We start from the raw sequence: 18159 nt of genomic DNA, 5'->3' as shown, positions 1-18159 counted from the left end.
AAAAAAAAAAAAAAATGTACATATCTTAATGTTTTAAGATTTAAAAATCCTCTGCAATTTTTTCCCTCAGAGTTTCATAGTTCTTCTTGAAGAGATCTTTCACCTCCTTGGTTAAGTATATTCCAAGTTATTTTATTTTCTTTGTAGCTATTTAAATGGTATTAAGTCTTTGATTTGTCTCTCATTTGACTACCATAAGTATATAGAAATGCTACAGATTTATGTATATTGATTTCACATACTGAGATTTTGCTGAATTTATCAATTTCAGGAGACTCTGGGTGGAATATTTATATTTTTCTGAATACAAGATCATATCATCAGCAAAGAATAATAGTTAGACCTCCTGTTTCTTGATTTGATATTCTTCTCTTTTTTGATTGTCCCAGCTAGAATGTCAAGCAACATACTGAATAGAAGTGGTGACAGTGGAATGCTTGTCTTGTTCCAGTTCATAGGGGACATGCCTTCAAATTTTCCTCATTTAGTATGACATTGACTGTGGGATTGTCATATGTGGCTTTTATAATTCAGAGATACTCCTTCTGTGCCTAGTTTGTTGAACATTTTTGATTTCTACAAGGAGAACTATGAAATATTGAGGAAATAAATCACGAGAATACAAATAAATGGGAAAACATATCATGGCAGGAGAATCAACATTGTTATAATGTCCATAATGTAAAGGTGATTTACAATTCAACTCAATCTTCATTAAGTTAGACTTTGCAGACCTAGAATAAAATGATTGTACAGTTCATTTGAAACCAGAAAAGAGCCCAGATAGCCAAAATAATCTTAAGCAAAAAGAATAAAACTGTAGGCATACCATTACCAGACTTCAAACTATACTGCAAGACTATAATAACCAAAACAGCACAGTAGTGGAACAAAAATAGAGACATAGACCAAGGGAACAGAACAGTGCACTCAGACATAAAACCATCTGCCTACAGCCGACTGACCTTGACAAAGCAGGCAACAATGTGTACTGGAGAAAAGAAGCCCTACTTAATAAAATAGGCCGGGAAAATTGGATAGGCACATGCAGAAGAATGAAACAGGATCCCTCTCTCTCACCACTCACAAAACTTAATTCACAATGGATTTATCTAAGGCATAAAGCCATAAGAATTCTAGAGGAAGATGTAGGGAAAACTCCTCTAGACCTCAGCTTAGGCAAAGAATTTATAGAAAAGACCCCAGTGGCTATTTGTGGCAACACAATAATTAATAAGTGAGATTTAATTAAACTACAACATTACCATACAGCTAAGGAAACAATCAATAGAATGGGAGAAAATATATGAAAATTACACATCCAATAAATAACTAATGCAAGAATTTATAAATAACACAATCAAATCAGTAAGAATAAAAAAACAAACATTGTTTAAAAGTAGGCAAAAGACATCAACAGATGTTTTTCAAAAGAAAAACAAAAGGCCAAGAAACATGAAGAAATGTTCAATGTCGCTAATCATCAGGGGAATGCAAATTAAAACCACAGTGAAACATCACCTTACCCTGCGTAGGCTGCTGGCTTTTATTAAGAAGTCCAAAAGCATTAGATGCTGATGTGGATGCAAAGAGAGAGGAACGTTTATATACTATCGATTGAGCTGCAATTAGTCTCTATGAAAAACAATGTGGAGATTCCTCAAAAAACTACAAGTAGACGTACTATTCAATCCAGCAATTCCACTGCTGGGTATTTAACCAAAGGATACTAAGTCATTTTATCAAAAAGAGACCTGTGCTTGAATGTTTAAGGCAGCAAAATTCATAATTGAAAATACATGGGATCCACCCAAGTGCCCATCAGTTCATGTGTAGATTAATAAAATGTGGTATGTGTATGCCATTGGTACTACTCTGCCATTAAAATAAAGATTATTGCAACCATTTGGATGGAACCAGAGATTATTCTCCTAAGTGAAGCAGAGCAGGAATGGAAAAACAAACACCACAAGGACTTACTATTTATTTGGAACTAACCGATGAGCACTCAAGTGCACAGAGAGAAGTAAAAACTCAGTGAAAACCAACCAGGGAGAGAGTGGAGATAGAGAGGGGAATCAGCCAACCTACTAGATACTATGAACGCTATTTGGGTGATGGGCACACCTATAGCCAGGACTCAAATATTACAAAACTGATCAATGTAACCTTAAACATTTGTACCCCCTTAATATATTGAAATTTTAAAAAAGATTAATAAAATCTGTTTCCTATGTAATATGAAATGCTATTCTCTTGTTCACTTGGTTTATTTTAAATTGCCAGTGAGCGTTATGCCTATTAGGCTTTCATAAACTTTACCTCATATATTCATATCTGTATGTATCTATCTGTTTATCTAAACACACATTCCCCCCCCCCCATGTGGCTTATAGGTACATATATCTAGCATAGTAAGTAAAATACATTAGGAATTATAAAATGTAGAACATTAAACAGCACCACCATAATGGCTCTTTTAGCATTACTCAGATATTTCCTATTTGCAGAAAAGACAATTTAGAATAAAACTTGTTTCTCTGTGAAAACAATCTTAATTTTTGTTTTTTGGCTTTTTGTTGTTTTTTTTTTTTTATTTGTTTTGTATTTTTTGCAGTTTTTGGCCAGGGCTGGGTTTGAACCTGTCACCTCTGGTATATGGGGCTGGCACCCTACTCCTTTGAGCCACAGGAATCACCCAATAACCTTTCCTTTTTAATCAACAAATATATATAAGCCCACATGCTTAGATAAATGTCCACAAAGAGGAAACTATCTGTAAGATGCAAAGTTGCTTGGGGTAGAATGTAATAATGAAAATCTGATTGCTGAATAAACTGTTTTTCAGAGAGGGGTGATCCTGACAGTGAGAGGTATAGAAATGATGTTTTATCAGAAATGTGTCAAGGAAGTTTGGTGGTGTCCCATGGAAATGGAAAAATTTTGTTAACAAAATTAAAGATGTTTTCAAGCACATATAAAAAGGATTAGAATTTTCAAGGATCACTCCTATTGATAGAATGTCATCAAATAAATGCAAGAATTAAAAAGAGCATTGAGATAATGATATCAGAACGATGGCATAAGCTTAATACTTTCCAAGTGTTCAAACTAATGGACACTCCATTTAATATTTATCATTAGAACAGTCGAAAAACAGGATGAGTTGCCATGTGAAGTGGTGTCATTTCTGATGTTGGAGGGTCCCTGAAAAATACAACTAAATACTTTCTGAATGTTTAAGAATATCTAACACTAGAAAAACTTTGACAGAAACCTTTTTCATAACTGAGTATCACAAGTGGGTCAGGATTTGGACAGACTCTTGTCCTGGAGAACACTGTGTTGTCAATGAAATCTAATATGGTGCCTGCTAACAGAATTCTTTTTCATTTAAACTCAAGCTAAATAAAGGGCTCTAACATAGGTAGACTAAAAATTTTCTCTTTCTTGGATCGTGTTTTGAGGATTTTCAAGTAACTCTGAAAAGGACTTAGTCCACAGCTGGAAAAGGTAAGTACCATTAACTTTACAATATTTGTTTATAATAGCTGCTCATTAGAACAGTTTATAAATTTTCTTAATAATTAAGAATTTTGCACTGAGAAAGTCTTTTTGATCACAGTAGAGTAATAAAGAAAAGGTGATAGAAGTTGTAATATTAAATAGATTAAGGTAAGTCTTATTGTCTAGGCTGATTTGGGCTACTTTCTTTATCATATTTTTAAAATAATCCTCAGAATAAAAGTCTACTCTCTTCTATATTGAATATCTTATTTCTAAAAGTGGAATATGGAAGAAAAAAATCATCTTAACCAAAGATCTGTGGTAGTTTGAATTTATTAAGTTCCTTTCTGCAATTTTGAAGTGTTTGTAACATATGATGTAGATGGAGGCTTCACATGTGGCATCAGAGCAGATGATTCTGGTGTTTTCATTCCATCCCCGCTGGGTTGGACAGTTCCCCAGGACATGAACTATGAGCCACCTCAACAGCTTCTATTTTTATGCTTCAGGGCTTCTTGGGAAACTGAGGGATCCTACTGAGTGCACCCACAAGACAACCATTTATATCAGCCCAAAAGTTTGGAGATGTTTCTGCCTTTGGGGAAAAGCCTCGTGCAGTAGGGAACAAGAGTCAGGGGACAATTGCTTCATTTCTTCATCATTCTAAGGAAACTTCTGATTTGCCTTCTCCATTAGGCCCTCATTGTGTAATCAATTATTTATTGCTCTGTAGCAAATTACCCTCCAATTTCTATGGCTTAAAATAACAAGCATTTATTCTCTCACCAGTTTTTGTAGGTCAAGAACTTAGGAGTAGCTTATCTGGGTTGTTCTGTTTCAGGGTCTTTCACGAGGTTGCAGTAAAGACGCCAGCTGGCTATAGTCACACGAAGATTTAATGGGGCTGAAAGAGCCTCTTCTAAGCTCATTCATGCAGCTGTTGGTCAGAGCCTGAGTTCTTCTTCCCGTGGGCTTCTTCAAAATGTTACTGGAGTGTCCTCATGACAAAGCAGCTAGTTTGTCCAATAGATCAAAAGAGAAAAAGAGGGGACCATGCTTTCAATGAGATAGCAAGTAGGCTTCATGTTTTGAAAGCTATAAAAGAATTTTAATGCCACATCATTTGGACGGAGCCCCTGTTACCTCCAGTGACAATATGCTAACTTTATAGATTTTTTTTTATTCCTTTTGTTTGTTATTTTAATTTCTAGTTACTTGGATCACTCCCCAAATAACATACTTTCAAGTCTTTGTCTCAAGGCCTGAAGCATTCCAAATCAAAACAACTTAGCGCTATGAAATGTAAATACTATTAATTTTTAAACTAGTATTGTATTAAAAACCTATATGAAATAATGTCATCTCTAAAAAGAAGTTCATTTTGCATATGTTTGTTTATAATCACTGAGACAATTGTACTTAATGTTACTTCCTTTTCATTTAAATCATTTTACTTTTCCATATCTAGTTTCAACAACTATTTAGGCAGTGTTCTGATTTGTGACGTGGTCTCCAGAAACATTGATTTATGTGACCATAATTGCTTTCTGAGAATCTGTCTCTTAATCAGTATGAATAATTGATATTAATGATAAGAGAATTACTCAGGACAAAAGCAAAAATGTTAAATTAAAAATGACCTTTAAGATACCTAATTCAGGCAATACTAATAAAAGTACCTATTTTACATGTGAATTAGGACCATACTTTATACAGTTTACTTAAGGCAATAATTAAATGACACATTTGGAAATACATATAGTAATTCAGATTCCAATCTATCACAATCTCTGTAATAAATCAATGAAATGAGTTTAAAATATCTGCATTTTAAAAACTTAGACAGTATAATGTACTCAATAGAACAGTACAGAAAATACTGAAAAGAGTAACAGTATGATATTTATTGACCCATAAAGCAAGGGTATTCTTGTGAGACTTTAGCTCTGCCGATTAGCTAGGGTATCCCTAACTTAATAACCTGAGGTTCTTACTATGTTTTGCAGAGGTCTGGTAGTTTACAATATCAAACTATCTATGTAACAATAAAGAAGGTTGATGTTGTAAATGCATGGTCATTCACAGAAGAGATAAAAATAAGTAAAAATGTTTGGAATCCAATGTTCTACACCAGCTTTATGACAATCCAGTTTTGTTACTGAATGTATCATCAAGGACAAAAAAGAGACCAGGCTCAGAGGTCAGAGAGGCGTAAAATGGTTCGGTTTACTTTGGTTTTGCCTGTGACAGTTCTTCAGCACTATGGCTATTTATGTGAAAATAAGCCAAAAATTACCAAAAGTGTAAATGTTTGAATAAGACATCAACAAATAAATAAAACTAAGCAGAAGAACTATCCTGGTGTGTGAATTTCTACTTGGAGATTTTCTACTCCTGATTAATTAAAATCAGTTACTTATACAACAAGTGCCTGATATTCAAAAAGATACACATTTCGTATTTTAATATATTTTAAAGAAAGGGAGTTATGTGTGGTTATATTCACTAACTGTTATAAAAAAGAAGGCAAATCACATAAAAGATCTGTGAGGACTCTGAAGTTCTATGAAATAATTTCGGATTTACATATCTGCCACTTGTTAGCTATTCTAACGTGAGAATTATTGGCTTCTGTGCATTTCCTAATAATGAAATATCACTCAGCTTCTGAGCACGTAGGGTTAATGTTTTTTAAAGTCAATACTTTGCAATTAAAAAAATCATGTTATAATATGGTTGGTTCCTTCCTTGACAGTTATTAAACTGTGTCTCATTTAATTGTATTATCAAAGCCCAGCAAATGGGATAATAGAGAGTACAACTGTACTTCTTTTAAAACTGTAAAGTAAATATTTTACAGGCAAATAAGAGTTTAGTGAGTGTATGCAAGTTAAATTAAGTCCAATTTAAATTAAATTGTTACTCATTTCCAACTAAAAAGTGAGAGGCTTTCTGAATAGAATCAATTATGTAGGACAGAAATTCCATTTTTGAATGCTTTTTTATTTTTTCTTATTCCAATTGTATGATGCCAGATGTTATTTTTTTTTAATGAATAGAGCAGTTCTGGAGAATTTCTTTGTTCTACGCTTCATAATTTATCTTGATAAATGAACCAAGTGGTGGCGATGGTTTAGTAGAAGCCATAGAGTTCCCAAGGACAACAAGACCAATAGGAAACGCGAATAGGAAACCTTTCAGGGAAAGGAACGAGTGAAGGAAGATAGGGGAAAACGCACACCACAATGTTAGTCTGAGTAAAAGTAGCAATATCAAAGGAACAGTAATAGCCACAGCATAGTAAAGCCCCAGAGAAGGATGTGCAGGAAGGAGAGGTCAGGCATGAGGTGGTGACTAGCACCAGACCAGGGGCTTATCAAAACAGCTACAAACCATCCTAAACAATTTCATTTGCGACTTATCTGTAACAACAGGTGGCAAGGCAGTATTTTCCAATTTGAAAACCCATTTGAGGGTGGCACCTCTCACCAGCTACAGCAGTTAAAACTAATTTTTTTTTGTATCCAAAACATAAATGGAAATATGATGGTAGGTTGCTCTAAAGTTTAATTCTAAGTTCTCATGAAAAAATTGCTCTAAATATTTTATTTTTTTAATTGCTATTTTTCAAAATTAAATTATATTTTATGCCCTCCTCCCAGCATTATAGAATAATGCTTAGGCTAAAAGCCCATTACAACAGTGTCATCACATAGTGGTATTTCAATAGTTTTTAAGAAATGCTTTTGTATAAAAAACTGGATATATAATTTCAATCTATCAGACATTCTATTAAAATGTTTCTGAAGTGAATAAATGTGTACGGGATTAAGCCACCTACAGTAAATAGTTCTTTTTCCCCCTATGTTAGAGATTTTTATGGGTCATGTTATAAATATTTTTATGGCACATAGGATGATAAGCTGCTATGTAATTTTATTTTATAAGAATTTTCAAAAACTCTGTACCAGACAATCTAAGAATATAAATATCACATATCCTCTGAAATAAAAGTAAAAGTTTACCATGAAAAGTTCAAAATCAAGTGCATAGGCCCTTCATAAATAACAAGAAGATAGTTGCATCCAACATACCCTGAAAGCAGCAAGTGGACTTCATTGCAGGGAAACAGGGCTTGACACTCATAAAGCATTCAAGGTAATTAACAGCTGATTAAGAGAAAAATAAAGATCATACCAATCATTATAATATCATAAATCATTTGATCCCTATAATCATATTATATTAACAGATGTATATGCAAAACAGTGCACAAAAATCATTTGACAAAATCATGCTAAAGAGTGTCAGAAGAAACTAGGAATAAAAGAGAACCTCCCTAACCTAATAAAGGGTGCATATAAAAACCTACAGCTAATGTCATGCTTAATGATGAAATATGAAACTATTTTCCAAGATTAGAACACAGGCAAGGATGTGACCTCTCAACACTCCAACTTAACATCATACCAGAATGAGTATATACCGAGTGCAGGAGAGCAGAAAAAATAAGTAAAATGTATGAAGATTGGACAGGAGAAAAACAGAACCGTCACTATTTACAGATGTCATAATTATGTTCGTAGACACCCCAAGGAATGTGCTATTATTTCAAACCTGGAAGTAAATAAGCAAGTGTATCACAGTTGCAGACTATGAGGTGAGCACATGTAAAAGTGAACGGCTTTCTAACTACGAACATTGGAGAAAAAAAATAACAAGAATGCCACTTTTAATAGCAACCAAGATTAAAGCATTTAGGTGTAAATTAAGCAAAAAATGTATAATATGTGTGTGTGGAAAACTATAAAACACTGATGAAATACGTGAGTGAAGACCTAACTGCATGGAGAAAGATTTTATCTATGAATTGAAGGGCTCAGTATGGCTATTAAATATTATTTCCTTCCAACTTGATTTGTAGATTCAAAGCAATTCAACTCCAAATCCCAGAGACGTTTATATATACATGTAAGTGGACAAATAAATTCAAATTATTTATATGGACACTTCTCATGTAAGGAGGTGGAGCTAACGTCTACATCCCTTGTTAGTGAGATCCACATAGCAACTTCCCTCCAAAGAATACTCTTGATGCAATGTGATGAGAGTGAGCTTTATCTATGACGTATTTCTCCCCAGAACTCATCACACCATGGAATAACATAAAAGAAAATCTAAGTTAAAGTATAATGTTCAAAAGATTTTACCAATGTCCTTCACAACAGGTAAGATTATAAAAATAAGGAAATATGCCTCAGAAAATACAGCAACTGGATATAATGTAGTAATCTGAATGGGAGTCTGGAACAGATATAAAGAATAAGGCACTTTAGGTAAAAACTAAGTAGATCCTAATAATATATAGACTTTAGTAATAATACATCTGTATTGTAGCATTAGCCATGACAATGTTCCATATTAATGTAAGATATTAATAATTGGGGAAACTGGGCATGGGGCCCATGGAAACTTTCTGTACTACACTTGCAAATTTTCTACAAATCTAAAATTATTCCAAAATAAAAAGTTTATTATCTTCTTTCATTTAAAAATTAGCTCCTTCAAAACAAATTAAAAAAAAAAAACACTATAAGGTATGTAGTTTTTTCCTTGAAGTGAACATTTTAAACATTTTAATATGGAAAAATTTTTAAATTTAAAATTTTAATTTCCATTTTAATATGGAAAATTTTGAACATTTTAATATGGTGGATAAAAATGTAGATAAATGAGCATTTCATATAATGTTAGCAAATACCTAAAATACGATGTATTTTTGAAGAACAGTTTCTGTATCAAAAGAAAGACAGGGAACACTTGACTTGAGCCCTGAGTTTGATTCTTTTACAGGCAAAGGAGCACCACCAGTGAAGAATTCTGCAGAAAAACAACGTGTCAGGGGTTTTTCTTTGTTATACAAATCGGAGGAAGTTCATAGTCTCAGTGGGAATTCAATATGCATAGGGCAAAATGAGTCCATCTATAAATCCATACACAGTTAAAATAGGTCTTATTTATTGGTTAGGTCTGGTGCTGTCCAGCAGGGTGGGGTCACTAACATTCAGGCTACCTAACTTTGGCTGGGTAAAAACAGTTGCAGTGAAACACAAAATATAATTAACATATCACCTAAGTGTCTATGTGTCTGTCTAAAAATAAAACAATGGCTAAATTTGGCCAGCTGATGAGTACGGGTTGTATAAGAAGGAATTATACTTGCTGGTTTTAAATTCTACCTTTGCAATTTGCTAGTCCTGTGACCTTGATAAAGTTACTTATTGTGAGTAAGTTTTAGTAAATATTGGCTTGCATAAAATTATAGTCTATTAATATATAATAATCTGATCTTTGTTTATTACTGTATCCTTTCTCACCAGCACCACCCAAACTGTGCACACACATATTACCTTTAAGACATGAAAAACTACTTTCAATTTCTGGATAAACCCACACTCTTTCTTTCTCACTCTTGCATATACCCTTGGCCATGCTAGGAATGCATCTCTCTATATGCAGATTATAACATTTATCATATTATTGTGTTTGGTATTTGTCTATTTTCCCAACTAGTGTGGGTGCTCAGGCAGACAGAAAGTGTTACTTAGCTTTGTATTCTTAACATTCCTTCAAGGTGTGCTTTCTTGTAAGCACCTGGTAAATATGAAACTATTACTTACAAACATTGCACTTTCATCAGTGTTTGTGGATCCTCCTTCAGTTCTTGAAGCAAAGTTTGACAACTGGCATCTAGTTATTTTATACAAAATTGTTCCTCTCATAATACAAGGAAGTACAATAGCCTGTGACCTACTGACTCTGTCCATATTTCTTCATCCAATTATGGAGCTTACCTTTTATGAAATGCCCCCAATTTCTCTATTCTAAGAACCTTCTACACACATCTGGTTTTTTTTTTTCAAACTATTCTCTTGAGTTTGAGAAGATATACACATTAATATTTCCTGCATTAGTTCCATAGGAATAACATAACAAATTATCACAAACTTGAAAGCTTGAAGCAACAGAAATATATTTGCTCACAGTTGTGGAGACCAGAAGCCTCTGACCTGGTCCCCCTAGTTCCTTCTTTCCATATTTCTTCTAATTATAAAGCTTACCTTTTATGAAGTGACCCCAATTTTTCTATCCTAAGAATATCCTAGAGACCTTTGTTTTATTTCTTTTCAAATTGTTCACTTGGATTTGAGCAGATACACACATGAATATTATTTCCTATATTAGTTTCCTAAAATTGACATAAATTACCACAAGCCTGGTAGTTTAAAGCAACAGAAATTCATTTGCTCACAGGCATGGAGATGAGAAATCTGAAATCAAGGTGACAGTTCTGAAGGGGCTGAGGAAGAATCCTCCCTTCCCTCTTTCAGTACCTACAGGCTCTAAGTATTCCCTGACTCAGGGCTGGGTGACATCAGTCTCCATCTTCACATGGCTTCATAGCCTTCTCCCTTGTGTGTCTCTGTGTCTCTTGTTATAACATTGGATTTAGGAACCACCTAGTTAATCCAGGATGACCTCATCTTAAGATACTCATTTACATCTGCAAAGATATTTTTTCCAAATAAAGTTATCTCCACAAGTGCTGAGCGTTAGGATTTGCACATATTATATTGGAGCCACAATTCAATCAATTTTATACCCCAAGGCAAGCTCCCAGCTCCATGATGTTGGAACTCTGAAAACACATTTGAAGGACAGAATCCCAAAGTGAAAGGTAATATTGCTCCTGTGCGTAATATACATACAATTTTTTTTTTTTTTTACTTTTCTTTTTTTAGATGTCTTCCCGGATTTTCTGGTCAATTTTGTGAAATTAATATAAATGAGTGCTCATCATCACCATGTCTACATGGCGCAAACTGTGAAGATCTCAGTGATGGATATATTTGCAAATGTCAACAAGGTAATTGAAAAAGTAATAAGCATACTACAAATATATCATAATGCACATATATGTTCACATAAACATATATGAATATTTGAGTATTATAGAATTTTGACAGTTCACTCTCCCAAAAGCATTGTTGACTATCAGTCAAGTTCTTTTTTTTTTTTCTTTTTTCTTTTGAGGCAGAGTCTCAAGCTATTACTCTGGGTAGAGTGGAGTGGCATCACAGCTCACAGCAACATCAAACTCCTGGGCTTAGGCAATTCTCCTGCCACAGTCTCCCAAGTAGATGGGACTACAGGCACCCGCCACAACGCCCAGCTATTTTTGTTGTTGTTGTTGCAGCTGTCATTGTTGTTGTAGCTGGCCCAGTTCAGGTTCGAACCCACCAGCCCAGTGCATGTGGCCGGCGTCCTACCCACTGAGCTACAGGCTCTGCCCTATCAGTCAAGTTCTTAACAATGATCATGATTAGGAAAACTCAAAATGAATGTCCAGAATTTTTAGAGAACAATCAGTTGGAGTATCTAATTTTTCAAATTTCTTTCTTTTTGCTCTCTGCCACTCATCTTCAACATTCAGCAGTTACTTCCATCCAAAAGGGATGTTGAAAGGTGTGAATTTCCTTGGGCAGCAGTAATCTCTCAGGAATACATGTGGGAGAGAGAGATATTTTTGGTCACTTAAGAAAATATTCTCAAGCTGGGTGTAGTGCTGCATGCCTAGAGTCCCACTTACTTGGGTGGCTGAGGCAGAAAGATTACTTCAGCCCAGGGATGTGAGGCTGGAGTGCACTACGATGGCACTTGTGAGTAGTCATTGCACTGCATCTTGGGCAACACAGGGAGACACAGAGTCTTAAAAATGTTCTTGCTATTTTATAGACCTACAGGAGACTTCAGACAGTTTATGAGTGTCCCCCAGATTCTGGTTATGTCTTCACTGAGGGATTAACATCAAGCCATGGTCTCAGGGATGGTATGATTTATGTGAAGTCACAAAACCAAATGAATAGCTATTAACTATGTCACCCACACACTGTTTACAAGTTCAGCCTTCACACAGAACCGGTCACTTTTTTTCTCTTCAAGCCTACTAGTGGTTCTGGCTTTTATTTGGTGACTCATCTAGGGACTTTTGCACCTGCATTTTGAAATAGTCTCCTATACATAAAATTGTTACTTTCACAGGAAAAGAAGTAGAATAAAGACTACAGTGTTGTAATATAAGAAATGAATGTCATTTCCAAAGTTTTGCCTCTTCTAAGAAAAATCTCTTTATTGTGATCTGAACACGTAAAACCCTCTCATAGCTACCATAGCAATGGAAATATTCCTACAAAAAGAAGCCAATTGTGTTTATGATATCAATATGGCATGTTATAACTGAGAGTTTCATTCTTTTTAATGTTAATAAATATCAGACAATTGCTAGACTAGTTTTGATGCTTTAGGTTAAGATTCCACTTACTCTGAATTCACTTGGAATTTGGAGCCATGGTGAAGTCATTGCAGCTCATCAGATCCACAGTGGGAAGCAGACCCCGAACTGATGCCTTCTGCACTGTTAGGTGTTATGCAGAACTTGCTGGTACTATTCACTGAAGACTTGGACTCTTCACGGCTTAGTCACACGACTCAGTCAAGCTGAGAGCCAAATAAAGAACTAATACTATTTATAATATCTGCAAACAAAATAATATACCTAGGAATATACTTAACCAAGAAGGTAAAAGAGCTCTATGAGGAGAACTACGAAACACTGGTGAAAGAAATCACAGATGCCACCAATGAAAAAATATCTCATGCTCTTGCATTCAAAAAAATCAATACTGATAAGATGTCTGAAATGTTATTTTCAGATTCAATGTAATTATCATCAAAATACCAATATCATTTGTCATAAAATAAGATAAATCCTTAATTTCATATGGAATTTTCAAAAAGAGCCCTAGTAGCCAAAGCAATCCTGAGTAAAAAGAACAAATTGAGAGTTATGGTATTACCTAACTTCAAATTACTCTACCAGCCTAAAGTAACCAAGACAGCATGGTACTGGTATAAAGGCAGGTACCAAGATCAATGGGAAAAAAAAAAAAAACAAAACAAAAAACAGGGAAACCAGAAATAAAACCATATAGCTACAACTAATTGATTTTCAGCAAAGCAGACAAAAATAAGCATTGGGGAGAAGACATCCTATTTAATAAATGGCACTGGGAAAATTGGATAGCCACATGCAAAATAATAAAATTGGATTCCTATCTCTTACCAATAACAAAAATCAACTCAGGATGGATTAAATGGAAGACCTAAAACCATAAACATCTTAGAAAAAAATACAGGAAAAACTCTTCTGGACTTTTGGCATAGGCAAAGAACATATGTCTAAGGTTTCCAAATAGGAGAAAATATTTACAAAGTATATGTGTGACAAAAGACTACGAGAATCTACAAGAATCAAACCAATCAGCAAGAACAAACAAATAACCCTATCAGAAAGTGTGCAAAAGACATGAATGTATTTTTTCATAAGACAATATACAAATGGACAACAAACATTTGAAAATACACTCAGCATCACTAATCATCAAGGAAATGTAAATGAAAGCCACAGTGAAATACAACCTTCCCAGTGTCAGAATGGCTATTATTAATAAGTCAAACAACGATAGATTTTGGCACAGATGTGATGAAAAGGGAAAACTCCTACGGAAAACACAATGATGATTCTTCAAAGAACTAAAAGTAGACCCCTATCCATTCCATCTCGCAACCCCATTACTGTGTATCTACCCACAATAACAGAAGTCATTATATCAAAAAGATACCTATATCCAATGTTTAATGCATCACGGTTCTCAATTGCAAAGATACGGAATCAGCGTGTTATCAGCTGAAGAGTGAACAAAGAAAATATATATGTGTGTGTATATACATATGTGTGTGTGTGTGTGAGCCATAAAAAAAAGGATGAAATAATCTCTTTGTAACAACTTGTATGGAACTAGAAAGTGTTATCCGAAGTGAAGTATCTCAGAAATGGAAAACCAGATACCACACGTTTTCACTTACAAGTAGGAGCTCAGTGATGGACACATATGGTCATCAAGTGGTGTAATGGACATTGGAAACTAAGAAGGTGGGGGGAGAGTTAGGGGGAAAACATTAACTACCAGGTACAGTGTTCATTATTCTGGTGATGAATACACTGTAATCTGTGACTTCAGCATTACATAATTCATCCATGTGACAAAAGACACTTGCACTCCTTATATATATATAAAAAAAAGAGAGAAAACACACAAAAAAACCCTGTAAGCAACAAATGAAAAAACAAATTCTTGAAAATTTTGTTCATGGATGCCCTTCCAAACACCCTTCTTTGCTCCTGTGGGGAGCCGTAGGTCTTTTTTTTTTTTTTATTGAATGGTAACTATGTACATTAATGCACTTCTGGGGTACAGTGTGGGGTTTTCACACACAATCTGAAACACTTCCATCAAACTGGTTAGCATAGCCTTCATGTCGTTTTCTTAGTTATTATTTTAAAACGTTCACATTCTACTCTTAGGTACACACCCCTATTATGAAACTAATTTATACCTTTTATATGAAAGCTATAACCTAATAACAGCCTAAGAATACGGGGAGGTGGGAGGGAGAGGGGAGGGGAGAATGGGTGGAGGGAGGGGATTGGAGGCATCACTTCTGAGGTTTATCTTATAAGGGCTAAGAGCCTAGGTCTTAATCCCATCAAGTCATCCTTTCTCCAGGGTTATTTAAGGAATAATCTTGCTTCTACAGATTACCCCTCATCTTTCCCTCATTTTCTTTACTGGCATAGTTTGCTGTAGGTGCAGGGTTCTTTTATTTTTTGTAATATTCACCCTTTAGTTGGTAGTTTTATAGTTTACACAAATACCTAAAGTGGTGTAACGATGGCTGTAGTCAGGTATGTGACCACCATCCTCCAAAATGCACTCAGGCTGCCCCTTTGCAATGAACCCTTTCCTCACCCCCCAATTCACTTTAATAGAATCCTAATTTCTTCCTCATCATTTTTTTAATCCTTGAAAATTCTGCCTGTTGTTGAGCTCTTTTGTCTCTTATATTCTGAATTTTAGATTTTGAAAGCCAAATGTGGGATGACTGTGGCATGTATGTGCCCAGGAAGTAATATTAGTAGAAATACTCGTACACAGACATCATGCTATTTTTATATGTATCAACTCATTCAATTTTCATAACAATCATGAATACACGTAGAAGGCGTCTCATTTTTCCAATGGGGAAGTAACAGCCCTGAGCCCCTGGGTAATCTCCCATGACATGTTGGTGGCAGAAAGCTAAGATTCACAAAGTCTGGTCTAGCACTAATGCACTCATCATCTTTTGTTTCCCCAAAATGTTACATTGTTGAATAGCACCTCCCTGAAAAGTTTCAGCTATGCAGGATGAATAAATTCTAGAGCTCTACTATCCAACGTGATGCTTACAGTTAAAAGTAATGGATTATACAGTTAAAAAAAAATTGTTAGACTGGCAGAGCTCATGTTAAAATGTTCTGACTACAATTAAAAATATGAATTGCCCACCATAAAAAAGTAGCTTTTCCCCAAAGGCTTCATCAGCGTGTCACAGCTTAGTTTAGAATTGCTAGCAAATCTAACCCCTGGAAGAGTTTTTCAGGAAAAACTCAATGAGCAAAAACTTTAAGCCTTCCACCCTTCTGAGTGTTTTACTGCAATTTGCCCTCTCCCAAATGCCCAAGTGCCATGGAAAAACACAAGGCTGATTCATTTGGTTTACACATAGCCACTTCTTTCTATCATCCACGGGGGAAAAAAAGAAAAGAAAAGAAGGAGATAAAAGGAAAATAAAGCAGCCTTAAGTGATGTCAATAATTCCTTCTTAGACTTTAGTCAAAATTATGCAACTATCTTTATCTTACAGAGTTCTAGACAGAAAACCACCTTGACTGGTTATTCCTCCAGTATGCCATGAGATTTATAATGCTGTCTCTCTCTCCCCCCAAGCAGAACTGCGTGGTTCCTGTGCTATTCTGAACAGAACACAGTTTGGAAATTTAGATACTAGTTTCTTCACCAGATATTCTGCAGAACACACTGAAATTTAAACTGGATAGATAGGCTAGAAGACATTCTGAATGCTATTTAATTTTGTACCACCAAATTCTAGTGGAAAAGTTGTATCATAACAGGTCCTCAGAGAGAGTTCAGCACATACTGAAAAAATGCAATTCATTTATATTGCTGGCCAATGTTGATGTCTCTCTGACAGGGCCACAGGTTAGCAGGCTGCCTCCATGTCAACAAGGTGTAATGCTTGACAAATGGAGCCCAGATTAGCTTTTAGACCTTACTCATCCTCTCTGCATGAGGTCTTTGTGCAAGGAACAGCCTTTAGGACAGTCCTAATCACAGAGTTTATCCTGTGCCTAGGCAGAAAATCAAATGGCTTAGTAAGCTCATTTCCAATGGGAAATCCTTAGAGATATTCAGATCATTTCTTGTAGAAATAACACATTTACTTTTGTTTTAGCCTAAATAGTCCCATTTATACTGTTACCTAACAATAGTTTAACACTCAGTAAGTGAAACCAGAGCTTTCCTATTATGAGCAAATTGAAAGTGACAAGAAACAATTTTTGTCTTGCAAATGTGAATGCTTCTCCCGGCATTGCTCTCAGTTCCTGGGGCAGTCACTATGTCCGGATACTTTTTATACCCAGGAGGGGTGCAATGGTATTTAAATTGGTGATGATACAAACTGTATGTGCACATTTTGCTTTAAAAGTGGCATAATTCATTTTGAAGCAGAAATACTGCTTTGTCCTTGGGGCAAGGAAGCAGGGAAACAAACACAGATCCTATCTGCCACCAGTACTCACAGTTATTGTCAGAAATTGGACGTCTGTATTTAGAACAGAAAGATGTAGCATAACGTTTCTTTTTAATCAAAACCCACAAAATCAGAACTAAACTTTAACACAAATATATAGTATAGTTTCATGATGGGTTAGATATAAAAACTACTTCTACAGCACATATTCTAGTTAGACTAAGAAAATAATTTTATGTCATCCAGTTGCTAGGTAGTATATTAACTAGTAAAAAAGAATTATTTTAGATTTAACTTTATTTTATATATTATCCCAAGAATAGATGCGATTCACTAGGGGCTGGCAGGGAAAATAAAATGTACATAAATGTTTGAAATAGCGAGTTTTATTTTCATTAATAAACTAGAGCTACTATAACTGCTATGTTATGGATGGTGGCGTTCAAACTAGTCATGGTTTCTAGTTGTCCCTATTGATGTATGTGGAGATATGATTTAGTCTTAGAGAAGGGACACAAAGAAAAGAGCTTCAAAGTGCATCGGGGGGTGGGGGAACCTGCCCTTTGAGAAGCAAGAAGTCTGGAGGGCCTATAAAAATGTAGTATGAAGTAGGCTATGTAACCGATTACCAAAAGAAAGAGATAATATTCAACAGCCAATATGTAGCAGGAAACCAATGCAGACAGAAGACTCCAGGCACCAGTTGGTTAGAGAAAGCGGGTTTATTCCAGCCGGGGGGAATTCGGAAGACCTGTGTCTCCAAAACCAAGACACCCAACTCAATCTTTTGCCTCTCTTTCATCCACTTTTTAGAGAAAGAGTAGGGTGACCAGATTTTAACATCGGTAAGGCAGGACAACATGGCCAGGGAGCCGG

General features: G+C 35.2%; 1 protein-coding gene across 1 annotated transcript in view; it reads left to right on the top strand.

Annotated features, from left to right (window-relative positions):
• EYS (eyes shut homolog (Drosophila)) overlaps positions 1–18159 on the top strand; it is a 1547934-nt gene that overhangs the window by 748899 nt on the left and 780876 nt on the right. Inside the window, exon 22 of the mRNA XM_012805052.1 lies at positions 11310–11434. Within this exon, the coding sequence (XP_012660506.1) occupies positions 11310–11434 (125 nt within the window). The remainder of the gene's footprint in view (positions 1–11309; positions 11435–18159) is intronic.

The sequence above is a fragment of the Otolemur garnettii genome, unplaced genomic scaffold (assembly GCF_000181295.1).
Source record: "Otolemur garnettii isolate 467f Iridium unplaced genomic scaffold, OtoGar3 scaffold00035, whole genome shotgun sequence".
In the NCBI taxonomy this organism is placed as follows: Eukaryota; Metazoa; Chordata; class Mammalia; order Primates; family Galagidae; genus Otolemur; species Otolemur garnettii.
The sequence above is the reverse complement of the archived record's forward strand: the minus strand, read 5'-3'. Positions and strand labels throughout refer to the sequence as shown.